This window comes from Pyrgilauda ruficollis, unplaced genomic scaffold, assembly GCF_017590135.1.
Source record: "Pyrgilauda ruficollis isolate IOZ18807 unplaced genomic scaffold, ASM1759013v1 scaffold10, whole genome shotgun sequence".
NCBI classification, from domain to species: Eukaryota; Metazoa; Chordata; class Aves; order Passeriformes; family Passeridae; genus Pyrgilauda; species Pyrgilauda ruficollis.
In genome coordinates this window covers 13,673,626-13,687,810 of record NW_024508101.1, presented here as the reverse complement: position 1 = coordinate 13,687,810, position 14,185 = coordinate 13,673,626, and the positions used below count along the sequence as shown (strand labels likewise).

General features: G+C 37.6%; 1 protein-coding gene across 1 annotated transcript in view; it reads left to right on the top strand.

Annotated features, from left to right (window-relative positions):
- CACNA1D (calcium voltage-gated channel subunit alpha1 D) overlaps positions 1 to 14,185 on the top strand; it is a 171,051-nt gene that overhangs the window by 116,032 nt on the left and 40,834 nt on the right. Inside the window, exons 23-32 of the mRNA XM_041461251.1 lie at positions 1,455 to 1,561; positions 2,654 to 2,741; positions 3,212 to 3,319; positions 3,488 to 3,540; positions 3,798 to 3,944; positions 4,626 to 4,827; positions 5,947 to 6,105; positions 6,768 to 6,878; positions 9,848 to 9,877; positions 12,327 to 12,410. Coding sequence (XP_041317185.1) covers positions 1,455 to 1,561; positions 2,654 to 2,741; positions 3,212 to 3,319; positions 3,488 to 3,540; positions 3,798 to 3,944; positions 4,626 to 4,827; positions 5,947 to 6,105; positions 6,768 to 6,878; positions 9,848 to 9,877; positions 12,327 to 12,410 — 1,089 coding nt within the window. The remainder of the gene's footprint in view (positions 1 to 1,454; positions 1,562 to 2,653; positions 2,742 to 3,211; positions 3,320 to 3,487; positions 3,541 to 3,797; positions 3,945 to 4,625; positions 4,828 to 5,946; positions 6,106 to 6,767; positions 6,879 to 9,847; positions 9,878 to 12,326; positions 12,411 to 14,185) is intronic.

Genomic DNA, 14,185 nt, shown 5'->3' with positions numbered 1-14,185 from the left:
GGAATATTTATTATTTTGATGACCAAAAAGTGGGTTTAACAACAGAATAAGGAGATTAATTAATTTTTGCTTCCCAAAAAATACATCTTTCCTTTGCAGAGGTCCAGCCTTTCTGGTGGTGGTGGTTTGCCATCAGAAGGCCTGGAAATGTCTGCAGTCTGAACAGGGATGCAGTGCACTGAGCTGCCCATTGCCTGTAGCTCTGCTCTACTTTGGGAACTGTCTTGAAAGCTGTAGTAACCTGCTGTGAGGGGAAGGGAAATAAAATCTCTTCCCTACTCCTCCAGGAACAGACTAGAGAGTAAAGGGATTAAAATGCACAGTCAGCATGGGATGTTCGCTAGATGGCATCAAATTTTCTTACCTGTGGAAAACAAGGAATAGCTCAGTTTTCAGGCTCTGTAAGAGGGTCTTGAGGCTGAAGAAATTAGACTCATGTGACAGAGCTGACTACGAGGTGTTTTTCAGAGGTATCCTTGTTTTTGTTATGAGTTTTTAGTTTCAGTGTTTCAGACTTAATCCATAACTATGAGGAGACTTGTGCAATATTCTCCTCAGCTGGTGAGTCTGTGCATCTAATGGTTTAATTGGATTCCTCTGTGCATTTTTTAACTGGTACTTACAGTTATGGTAGGAAGTCTAATTCATGGATTTAGGAGTCAAATGCAGCTTTGTGATACCCAAAACCATCTGCCTGCTGCAGCCGTAATTAATGGAGCCTCTATCACTGGCTCTTAAGGAAACCTGCAAATGATGCACACACGATCCACTCTGTAAGCTTTTTTCATTTAAATATAGGGACAGAAAACAAAAAAAATTAGAGAATGTCCAAAAGGAAGAGCAATGTTTGATATTTCCAACAGAACAGCAAAATTTAGGGACCTCTGATTACACAGAATACAAACCATCTCTTGGTTATCAGGTTATTCCAAGATAGCCACTCATGTCTGCCATAAGCCAGAGCTAAATAGGATTGTAGTGCTGCCTTAGGACAGCCTTGTCCTGCTTCTGGACCAGCTTTGGCTCTCAGGTATTTGGAGTACAATTTCAGCTCCTTCGGTTCTTAAGAGAGTATGAGTAATTAGGAGGCAGAATTTGGACCCTACAGTGTAGTAAACATGGAAATCTCAAATGGTTTTTTTGTAGAAATTTTTCTAACAGGGGCCAAATTAATTCAGGGTAATCAGCTCAGCCTCATCTGTTCTTACACAAATTAAACATTTGTTGACATGAGAAACAATTAGCATATTTGTTGATATTGCTTGAGCAGAATTTTCCTGATTTGAATGAAAGATTTAATACATGTAGAGGGATTGTTTTGTATCTCAAAGGATTTTAGAAAGTGAGATAGTATTGTATGCATTCACATTCCAGGCAAGTGTCTTGTAAACAGCCTAAATGTGAATTTGAATGAATTGAAATACAGACTAAGTGTGTAACAATTCTATTTTTAGATGACAGCTTTTGGAGCATTCCTTCATAAAGGGTCCTTCTGCAGGAATTATTTTAATTTGCTGGATTTGCTGGTTGTGGGCGTTTCTCTGGTATCATTTGGGATTCAGTAAGTACTACGCTTACAACGTGAATGGTTTATTTTTGCTCTGGGGTTTCACACTGAAATCAGTGTTCCAGCTCCTTTTGTTCCCCCACGGTGTGTGGGTGTGCAGTGCCAGTGCTCAGGGATGGGCTGGCAAGAGGGAGTGCTTCTCATGGGGAGTGTTGTAATTCATTACTAATATGGGTTGGAAACAAATTACTACTTTCCACAATTGCCAGGAGAGCGAGGAGGAGCCCCATGACATTGGTATTGGTTCAGCAGGGATTTCCTGGGGCTGCAGGAGGTTTAAATCCCTTCTCTTGAGCCATTGTCACACCTGTAATCTGATTTTATGGGCTTGGTCTTTCAGTGTTGATGTGTGGGGTATGGAATTAGACTGTTTGAGGGGGGAGAAGCTGTGCTTTAATCAGCTTGTAAGTGGTAGTGGAGAGGTTTTTTTTGTTTTGTTTTGTCAGACTAAACACAGTAAAAGAATCTACATGTACTTCTTGATTCATTGGGTGGTTTTTCCATATTAAAAATTATCTGTGAAAGCCTTAGTGACTCAAAGGGAGCAGGGCAGGGTGTCAGGCAGCTGCTGCCCACTCTGAACCCTGCTGGTACCAGACCTCCTCCTGCACAAACTTTCAGTTTCATGTGGTGCTCCTTAAAACACTCTGCACTCTTATTTCCTCAAAATGCAGTCCTAGCCACTTAAATAGAGAGAATCAAAGTCATTTGAGATCTTTTGATCTCAGGTTAGTTGGAAATTGAAGGATTCATTGGTCTACAGGATTTACACTGTGTCTTCAAAAGAGCTTGTCAGCAGTGGAAAATACTGTGGGGAATATTTTGCTCCATTATGGACTTAGATGAGCTTCTAAGCTGTTAATTCCACATTTGCTCCAGAAATCAAAATGATTCTTATGGTATTTATGAGATAGATAATATCTTCTAATAATAAAGAACCCCTTGTATACATATCTTGAGAGTTCTAGTTGGAGGGTTTTTTTCCAAATTTCCCATTTCAGGAATTTGCAAGGATATTGTTATTCTGTAATGCAATCAGTTACCTTAACAGTAACAGTATGGTTTTTTTTTCTCCCTTTCTTCTAGATCAAGTGCTATCTCAGTTGTGAAGATTCTCAGAGTCTTAAGAGTCTTGAGGCCTCTAAGGGCAATAAACAGAGCAAAAGGACTTAAGGTGTTTATTTTTATTTTTAAGTTATACTTCTGGTGGCCTGATCCTCCAGTCCTGCCTCAGGTTAAAAATTCTTGCTCAAGAGAAATTTTCTGCAGAAGTCCACCAAGCAAGAAATCAGCTATTGATTCTTAAACATGTCTGGTGTTAGCCAGCCCAGGCTCTGCCCACAGTTGCTGCAGTTTGTGTGTGCAGGAGCTGCCACTGAGAGCAGATTTGGACTGTGATGAGCCAACCTGTCCGTGCATTTCAGTTGTTTATCCACAGTGCCTATGTAATTTCTGGTCAGTTGATATTGATGGGTCTGTGTCAACAGACTTGCAGACAAATTTAGAAAACAAGTCAAATTACAGTGTTAGGTATAATGCTGGCAACAGAAAAATAGTAATTTTAAAAAAGAATGCAGAAATTACTTTTATGATACGTGGTCTGTGACAAATTGCATTGAAACCTATTTTTTTCTCTCTTCCCAGCATGTTGTTCAATGTGTCTTTGTGGCTATTAGAACTATTGGTAATATCATGATTGTTACAACTCTGCTGCAATTCATGTTTGCTTGTATTGGGGTGCAGCTGTTTAAGGTAAGACACTCTCAGAACTTATAGTCCATCAAGAAAAGAAAAGCTGAACTGAATTCTTGATGCTTTGCTGCTGGGACTGGGCTGGTCCCGTCCTGAGCCAGTCATAGTATAAAAGCATTTATTTTGCATATTCTGCATTTTGTCATTGCTTTTTGTTTTTATGTGTAGGGAAAATTCTACAAGTGCACTGATGAGGCCAAACAGAACCCCGAGGAATGCCGGTGAGGAGATCTTTGGTCTAAGAGTGTGCCTCAGTTTGTTCTGAGTAACAAACTGTGCAGGGGCAGGCACTGTGCATGGGTCAGGCTGTTTAGGGTTGTGTCAATTGGAATTGTCATCTTAATCCCACCAGAAAACACAGGTTAGCAAGGAAATAAACCAAAGCTGAGGAGGCAATGTCAGAAACAGCTTTGAATAGTGCATTGAGTCACCCTGGGGTCACTTCAGCATTTCACTAATGGCAGTTTCTTTCCCACAGAGGGATTTACATCGTTTATAAGGACGGAGATGTCGACAGTCCCATGGTCAAAGAGAGGGTCTGGCAAAACAGTGATTTCAACTTTGATAATGTCCTGTCTGCTATGATGGCCCTTTTCACAGTCTCCACCTTTGAAGGCTGGCCAGCGTGAGTGGGTTCTCCGTGTTTGCACAGCGTTGTTTCCAGAGTTGCATTTTCCAGAACAATTCACTATCATTTACCAGACATTTTTGGGCAGTAAATCAGTTTTAAGTGGTGGTGTAAAAAGGGAGGAAATAAAGAAACCTATTATCCTGAATCTGGGGATTTATCCAGTATTTCAGGAAAAATAAGAAAAGGTGAACTTTTTTGTATTGTTTGATTCCCAGTCTTGCTACGTTTGCTATAAGGATCTTCTCCTCAGCTCTAATGGAAGTAACAATTCTAGATGCCTATCCACCAATGGCCCTTATATAAGGCTGATTTGAAAGTTTTAGGCCTTCAAGTAAACCTTTTACTAAAAAATCAGACAGCAGTACACTCAGGAAAATCTAGAAAGTGCTAACTGCCACTCACTATTTCCCTAAATGAGAAAATTTTATTTGGGGAAATAAATAAATAAATGAAAAATACAAAAGTTGGGTCATTAACTTAATGCTTTCAGAAAAAAAAATATGACAAAATGTGCTGTGATTCTTCTGGCTTCTGTATTCTTGCAAGCACTATCAGTAAATATAAGAAGATATCAGTGAACATCAGACCATTTCTGAAACCTGTCCTCTGAGTCTGCGTATTTTACTATTTTGTCATTTTAATGGTAATAAAGATAAAATTTTGTTTGTTTTTCAGGCTGCTGTACAAAGCCATTGATTCAAATGGCGAGAATGTAGGACCTGTATACAACTATAGAGTGGAGATCTCCATCTTTTTCATCATCTATATCATCATTATTGCTTTCTTTATGATGAACATATTTGTTGGTTTTGTGATTGTTACATTCCAAGAACAGGGAGAACAGGAGTACAAGAACTGTGAGCTGGACAAAAATCAGGTTAAAATAAATAATGAATTCTTAAGTTTTGAAAGTAGCTTTTTTTGTTTATGCATGAAGAGCTTCCTTTCTGCTTTGGGGCAGAAGAGGGCACCAAACACATAGCTCAGTATTTATTAATTTTTTTTACTATCTGAGTATTTATTTAATTGGTTATTCAGGTTGTTGTACCTTTCTGTGAGCCCAACCCATGAGTGTTTTTGTTGTGAAAGGTGTCTACTAAGCTTGCTGGCTTACTAGCATCTTGTTTTTTTTGGTGTCACATTAATAAGAATGCAGCCAGGTTATCCTGAGTCAGAGACAGGTTTTACACTAAGAACTGGAAAATAATTTTGTGTTCCAAATAATCTGAAAGTGTCCAAAGTTCAAGTTTTCAAAATGTTCCACTTCTCACCCCCATTTATTTAGAAATTCATTGGTGATATTCAGGTTAAAATTACAAAAATCTGTCCCCATTTACTGTTTAATCCTTTGACTGAGAAACTCCTAAGTGGCAATTTTTTGGTTATTTTTGGCTGATTTTGTTTAAAGAAAGCCAATCATGAGACTGTAGCAAGGATTTCTTTCTGCACCATGTGCCCTGTTAGTCAGGGCCTGTAAGAAATCATTCAGACACAAGTAGCCCTGAAGATTTTGGGCACTAATAGATTATAAGATGAATCCATTTTGTTCCTACATATGTGAGTTTGTTGGGCAATTTACCTGAGCTATTAGAAGTAACACCTCCTCAGTATTTATTTTGCTGATTCTAGGGTTTTATGCTAGGCAGACCCATTGGTGGTTGACAAGGGAGTAAAGACAAAACATGGTTTAGAGATGACTTAATAGTCCTGCTATGTACTGTATCCATATTAGTGTATAAAGGCAAAACCCTCCAGAATTTCCATGAGCATTATTTGATTTTTGCATGTGGATATGATTAGATACAGTTGTAAATAATCGAGCAAGGATTGGTGAGCTCCTTCTGCACTTTATTAATGCTTAATAATAAAAGGTCCTAAATCAAGTAGACAGACAGATTTTGAGTGTTACATTTAACAGCTTTCACTTAATGATTGTATTCCCAGTTGATGATCTGCTGGGTTATATCTGACAGTTTTTGCTGTGTTTGCTTTTCAGCGGCAGTGTGTAGAGTATGCCCTGAAGGCTCGTCCTCTCCGCAGATATATTCCAAAAAATCCTTACCAGTACAAGTTCTGGTATGTGGTGAATTCTACTGGATTTGAATACATCATGTTTGTCCTCATCATGCTGAACACCCTTTGCTTGGCTATGCAGGTAGGAAAAGCAGGAACTCTCTTGAAGCTGTTGACATAAATTGAGGGGAAGGATATGGGTGCTATAATGACTTTAAATGAGGGCAACCTGTATTTTTTTATGAAGTAGAATTTTAAAGAAAGCACTTCTGATCACAGTACTTTTCTGTGACATGTTCTAGTTATTTCCTTCTTTCCCTAATATTTCAGATTTTGTTAAGAAAAAGCATGGTTTGAATTCAGTTTACAAAATCATTCTGCTTTTTTCAGTACAGTTGCATACACTGTCCTCTTAAAAATATGCCTCCTACACACTGTTATTTTGTGACTACCATACTTCAGGCTTTCTAAGCAGGTGTGACACAAGCCTGTGTAATTTTAAAACCTTGCATATAAAACGTGGGAAAATGTTGTTATCTAATATTCCTCTTTTGAGGGAACAAGTTTCTCTCTGGAGATTCCCTTAGGATGTTGAGGAATGACAGTTTTGTTCTGCTCAGTGCCTAAACAGGATAGATTTAAACAGTTCCATGCTTGACCAGGGATACTCAGCTAATCTTCACAAATTTTACTAGAAAATGTTTTCCTATGCTGCCTTTTCGTCAACTTTGTCTTAGGCTGCCTTGCTCTCACTTCACATTTTAAAGCCTTCACTTTTGTAAGTGTTTTATTTTTCATTCACAGCACTATGGACAGTCTAAGCTATTTAATGATGCCATGGACATTATGAATATGGTTTTCACAGGAGTGTTCACTGTTGAAATGGTTTTGAAACTGATTGCATTCAAACCCAAGGTAAGTTTAAGATATGCTTTAATTAGGTCATCACCACAGGAATTAAGTATGAGTTTCACACTTGTTGTATATTATTCAAAGAACAAAAGGAACCAACATTTCCCATTTTTATCTATCAGAGAAATGATAATAGAAATGTAACACCAGGAAATGAAATGCAGATATCAGAAAAGAGTCTAATGAAGTGGTTGATGAGATCTGAAATGTTTTGAGGTAATAAAAATGTCCCTTTCTAAATCAGATAAATAATTTCCTGTTAGAAGCATTACCACATCTCCTGTTCTGGGTACTACATTCATTACTTGACACTAATTTAATCTCCAGTAAAGACCTGTATCCAGTATAATTTCCCATTCTAAAATGCAAAATAGTTTCTTTACTTTATAAAATACAGCCAAGTATTACAAACATACGCATAAATAATTCACATATGCAATAGCCTTTTTAGATTTTTATGTTTTCAGTTATATATACATAATATTTAGTAGAAGGCCCCACACTGAGTGGTTGATTCCTTGTTTTAAAGGGACACTGTCAATATGAATGATGCAGGCACATTTTCAAAAGTAGATTTGCAAGAGAAACTGGTAACTATAATTGAAAAAAAGATAAAACTATCCTGTGGCAGCTAATGCAGCCTTTTTGTTCAGTTCTCATAATGCATTTATGAAGTGCAGAAGTGAATGATGAACAAACAGACTAAATTTGTTTTTAGTACAATGAAATGAATGTTTATTCTGGGCTATGTAAATGAGTAAAACGTGTTACACTTGCTACACTTGGAATTTGAAAAAAGCCAGATGAGCCTTTTGAGGTTTACTGCTCTAACCATCCAAGGCTGGTACATTTTCTTTCCCATTGCCCTTCTTTCAAAGCAGCCAGGATATCTTCCCAGGGGCTGGCAGAGCTGTGCCCTTTGCTGGCGTGAAGCAGCCCTGGCTCTGTGCAGCCCCGTCCTTGCTCTGAGCTGTGCTCCCAGCACGGCTGCCCGCAGCCCAGGCTGCAGCAGCTGGACAGCAGCTTTCCAGACTTCCAAAACTATTTATTCAGCTTGAATTTAATACTGAGCTTAGCTATAGAGCCTGAGCTACTTGGTTTAAAGCCAGCTTTATTTGCCTGCAGAAGTGAAGGAATGATCCATCTCTTGAGATCTGGTGTTGAGATGTGAACTGTGGAGTTCGGGGTGAATGTTTACCCGCTCTCCCGTGGTCTCGCTCTGCACTGTCCAGTCCATTGTACATTTCTAATGAATTTATTTGTATTTTTGTGTCAGCTATCTTATTTAAATGCTAAGGGTTTCACATTAAAAATAGCACATTATGAGGCCCCAGAGGAGATAGCTCAGCTGTGTGGACCACAGTGTCATGAGTATGCTGGTTGTGTTTCCTGATCTGTATTTCCTGTTCTATATCCTTGTTTTGCACAGAGGACTTTGCTGCATTTTATCATCTGCTTTTTGAAAGAAGATTGTGAATCCTTGTATGGTTCTCCATGCACTTGTGACTGTAGTCAGAAATAGCAGCTAATGCCAAACACAGTGGTCTGATCATGAGTGTACAAATCACAGTGCTCCATTTGTACTGTGGGCTTCCTACTTGTTAGCAAATGCAATGTGTTAAAACTGGTCTCTAAGACTCTGTACAATTTGAGTTTTAATTCTGTTGCAACATGCTTTCTATCAGACTGGATGCTTTCACTGTGAGACATCCCTGGATCTGAACCCTGAGAGTTTGAAGGGCAGACACTGCCAGTGGAAGGGTCTCTTTTCCTGAATTTTGGTCCCCCATAGGTGCAGAAGAGCTTAAAATTTTAATTAGCAGGACAAAGTTTAAAGACCATGATGATAATCAGACTTTTGGGAGAGACTAATGAGCAGGAAGGGAATAAAGTATATTTAAGGTTGTTCCTGTTATTCTTTGCAGATTGTTACTTTTTAAATTATCAGATACTCTTCAACAAAACCAATTGGCAACATATATTACATAGCTCATTAATAATCAAAAGTCAGATAGCAGCCTTAAGCAGAATTTTAATATCTTTAATCTAAATTTCAAAATAGATGCATGTTTAAAACAACAATTAATTGCTTTAACTCATATTAAAGTTTAATAATAGTAGGAACAATCTGAAACCAAACTTAATGCTTTGCTTTAGGGTCCATGAAGAAAGACTGATAAATTTCTTCTATGTCTGTGTCACTGGAGGGTGGGTCTCTTAGGCTAGTCTGACAGAATAAAGTTTTATTTATTAATTTTGTGCCTTTAAAAAGTTATTTCAGAGATGTTCAAAGCATCAAATAAAAACTCCATTTAATTCTGTAAAAATAAGAATAGGTAAAAACCTGTTAGTTTTTATCTTATCTGCTTGACAGTGTCCCCTTAATATGCAGACAAAAGTCCTGTGAAAACGGTGATCTTTTGGTTTTGCTGGTCATATAAACTTAAGGCTACTATAAATTATTGATGCTCTTCCTATGATATTGTGTTGTGTAAAACCAAGGCACTGCAGACTGCCTTGCAGTTCTGAAATACATAAAACCTGGAGAAGTGCAATAGTAAAGGTGAGGCTGAGTGTCTGGCACACTTGACTGGGAGATTGGATCACACAAGGCTTTGCAGAATGAGGCCCTAAATTTTCCAAGAGAGTAGTAAAAGAACTAAAATATTTATGTGGTAGATATATGGAAACATATTTTGTTGCTAATTCTCTATGCCTACCTATTCCCCAGGATTTGTGACTTTGTCCTTCGGCATTTGTCAATGAGCAAATTTTTCATAATATAAGCTAAAAGAACAGGTCTTTTTCCTCCCATTTGCTAAAATCTGTTACTCAGCATGGTTCAGTGCCATTGAAAACAAAATATAGCAATGGAATAAAAAATAATCCATCCACACATACCATATGTACAGCCTCCTGGTAGCCAGTTGTTGCTTAAACTTGTAATGATTTTCCATGTCGTTTTACATCAGATTTTTGTAAGAAAAAAGGAAAGATGGCTAGTAAGTGAATTGATCTTGGGTCCTTGCAGTGGTGAAAACAACTTATTTGCATGATGTTTATTTGCTGTGACTTGTCCATTCCTCCCTTTTCCAAAACCATCTTTATTTTCTCTTAGTTTTTTGTTTATTTGTATGCTTTTGCTTTACATATTAGTTTGAACAATATTTGTCTATACTGATGGAAAAGGTTTCATAAAATAAAGAAATAAATGTGTAAATTATTTTAGCTGTAAAGTGTTTTAGCTGTTTTGAATCAAAACGTGATTTTTTTATTTCAGTGCTTTATCTTGTAGCATGTCTAGTAAAGTAACTTTTTCTATAGCTGAAATTATCCTTTATTTAGAGGACCTTTTTTGGTTCCCATTGTAGAGGAAGATGGATAGCACAGTTCAGGATCGTGCTGACTATGTGTTTGCTGTTTGCCAATAGTCTCTTATTTTGTATATATACAGCTAAAAATATTGCTATTCTAAAATCAAGGAAGATACTTAGAAATAAGGAATGTGAATGATCAGGAAGAACATGATGAGAGCAGCTCCCTTTCTTTGGTTGGCAGCTGCTAATCTCGTTAGGATTATAAATTTCAGTATTATTGGGGTGATTCAGTGTGATTCTTAGTAAAACTTTGGGAATGGCTTGTTCCCATGAGCAGGAAGAGTAAGGAGGGAGCAGCAGGGAATTGTGCAAGAGCTCTTTGGAGTGGAGGCATTTCTTCAGGAGGCCAAAACCAAGAGCACTGGATTTTGCTCTGAAACTGGAATTGCAGGTTGATCCCAAAGAACCAGAGAAGTGCAAAGGGCTGTAGAGGTAACAATACTCTGATCTATTTTCCTCTTTCAGCTCCTTCCTTAGACAAAGGAATGGTGGTAGCAATTTGTGTTTTAAAAGAGTAGCATTAGAAACATAATGAGTCTTTCCTGGCCCTGCTTCCTCTCCAAGAGTGTGGAGCTGTTTTCTACTGTAGCAGCTCTCTCATAGTCTCCAAGAGGACATTTCCACTCAAAATAAGCCTTTCTTCAAATATTAATGTACTCAAGTGCATTACTTTGAAATGTCAAATTACTAGAAATTTTAACAGTTTAAAATCTTGAGAAAAATATCAGTCCAATTCTAAAATCGGTATTGGAACCGATTTTTCTTTTCTCTGCTAACAACTCATGTCATAACCTAAACTACTCAGCTAAAACATTATCTTAGAGCAAACAGTGTAATAAAAATTGTAACTAGATATAAGGTTAGATTAGCACGTTGTAATTTAAAACTTCTTGCTAAATGTATTATTTTAGAGCTTCAATAGTGGCTGAAAAGTTAGTATTTAAAATTAATTACCAAGAAATGTACGCGTGCAAAATGTACATTCCAGCTTTTCTCATGTAATGCACTTTTCTTAGTCATGCTAGACTGATACTTTAATGTATCTGAATGAGGTAAAGGGCAAGTTCAGTAAGAATTTTTGCAGTTTTGGATTTCTATGATAACTAGGAAAAAGCCACATATTGCAGAAACCTCTGGTCTCCATAGTTATCTTAACTATTGTAATACATCTTGATTTGTTCCACACTGGAACCTACCTGGAGGATTCTTCTGAAGTACCTCTTTGCTCAAACATGCTGCTTTATGGCCACAGTCAGCTAATTGCATTATAGACCTTTATAACTCTTTGCAGCCATGTCCCAGGAACAGACATGTGGGGAATATATTTAAAGGCATAAAACATCAGAAGGGTGATGAAGAAATTGATGAAAATGAGTTTTCAGATGCTGGATTGGCTGCACCAACCAAAAGCATTAAGAAATTGTTCAGGTTGCTGTGGTTCACTGGCTTCACTGGCTACAGAATCACCCTCTGACTGCAAATGTGGGATGAGTTCCTATATTAGACCTAGTTTATGAATAGAAGATTAAGTCAGTTCTCTAATCTTTATGCACAGTTTCACATTAATAACTGTGCATGTTTAGCCAGTGATGAGATGTGACCCTTTGAATATTTTTACCAAGCACTTAGATAAGACTATCACAAAATCCTTGATGATAAGGAGGTTTCAATTGGCTTGGTCTTGCAGATATATAATGAAAGGGGTCTTGTTGTCGTCATTAGGGTATATATGTTAGAATTCTTCAGCCTTGCTAGAAGCCCAAAACCAGTTTTGGATGCTGGCTTGCTTGCCAACATCGTGCTTATCTGGTGGTGTGTTCTGCATGTGTAGAGTGTGTGTGTGTCTGTGTGTGTGTCTGTACATGTATATATATAACTATATATATACACACACATGCACATTTATGTTGCTTTTCCTTCAGTAGGCAATATTGTTTGGTTTTGTTTTGTTTTCTCATTAGACCACAGGTTTTGTTTAACTAATTTCTGTTTATGCAAAACTAAACAGAAGTATGCAAATATTTGACATTTCATGTGTAATCACAAACGTTTGCACCCTGCCTGCTCTGTTCAGGGCTATTTTAGTGATGCCTGGAATACGTTTGACTCCCTCATCGTTATTGGCAGCATAGTAGACGTCGTTCTCAGTGAAGCTGATGTGAGTATATCCCAGCTTACTTTCCCCAGTCCCTACTTCTCTTTCTCTGTCTCCCCACTATTTCCATCATCTGGACAAGTCACAGATTTTGATCTGATGTTTCTAAAGTTTTGAGTACAGACCAGTCATAGGTCAATTATGTTGATATGGGAAATAAATAGCCTTTTTTTTCTACCAATCTTTTTTAGCTATGAAAGGGAAAGTTTAGATTGTATAGTGGTACATCAGAGAAGCCTAGAGTGTTTCTGTGTTATAACGCTGTCCTTTTCTTCTCTTTTTCTGTTTGTGTTTTTCTCTTGCTCTCTTTCTGCTGAATGCTTGTCCTAACAGCACTATTTCACTGATGCATGGAACACTTTTGATGCCTTAATTGTTGTTGGTAGCGTCGTTGATATTGCTATAACAGAAGTTAATGTAAGTAGCAACTGTTCATGCACTAAAAAGTAATTGCTGTCATCAAGAAATACAGAAAATGTAAACTTAATCCCATAAAAGTCCTTTTTATAAACGTATGTTTAAGCCTGGAATCAAAGACCAAAACACTGTTACAGATGTTTGTACAAGCTGCTGTTATTTATTTATATACTTATATAGTTGCACACAGCACAGTGAGACAATAAAAATTGTTTTTCTATATATGCACAGAAAATATTTTAAAAAAAGGATTTAAGCTTATGTTACTATCTTTCTTGAAGCCCATTGCTTTTTGTAGGTAACTTGACCAATATAATTCAAGATTCTGTAAGTTTTCAGTGGCTTGGTTTAACAAATGATGATTACTTTTTCTGTGGGAGGTTTGGGTTTGGAGGCCATTCATATCTCATGAGGTTGCAGAAGAAGGCCACATAGAAAGTCAGGTTTTCCATGCTGTGGAAAATAGAATGTTTATTTTTTCCCAGTCCTTTTGTCTTTCATATCCTGCAGTAAGTGCTTGGAAGTTTGAATTACTCTTAAAGTACTTGGAAAGCTCCATCATTTACTAAAATTTTTTCTGATGATCGTTGCACATAATAGGCGTTTGGGCAACAGATTCACCTTGAAGTTGCTTCCTGGTCTTGTGTTAAACTGTGAGAATCTCATGACTGACTGACTTTTTTGGAAAGAAAATGGAGGAGTGATGAGAGAACATGGGAGCAGAGGAACTTTATCCTGACCTTTAGATTTCAGTCTGGTTTTTCTCAGTTCTGTGGGGATGGATCTTTCTGTGAACTGAAGGAACTTGAGCTGACAGGGAGGGTCAGTCAGCCCAGAACTGCTGTGCCCTTTGAGACTTTTCTTTAAGCATAATTATTCTTCATGGAGTTTATTTGTAAAAGCTGCCTCTGATTTATTTTGATTGGGTTTTTTCCCCTGTTTTGTTTGCTTTAGGGGTTATTTTATTTCCCCAGAGAAATTTTGCATTTAGACTTACAGCTGAAGTATTTGCATTTACCCACGATTTCCATTCACAGTAGTACTGGTGTAGGTGAGCACAGTATTTGAGTAGAGTAAAAAGTAAAAAGAATAGCTTTCCCTCATAACTGCAAAAGGTATTTGATTGTGAAGAGGTTGAGGGATAGCTCAGAGGTGCTTCCACGACCAAAGCAGATTTGTCTGTATTCAGCAGAGCGTGGGCAGTGCTCGTTGGGCAGCACTCCTTGTAACTCTAACTGAGCTCTCAGCTGTGAAGAACTCTGGGATTTAGCAATTCTCACAGCTGTCTTGAAAATATTCTGGAGACCAAATAATGATGTCCAAGATAAGTACACACCACAGTCAACAACCAGCAATGCCAT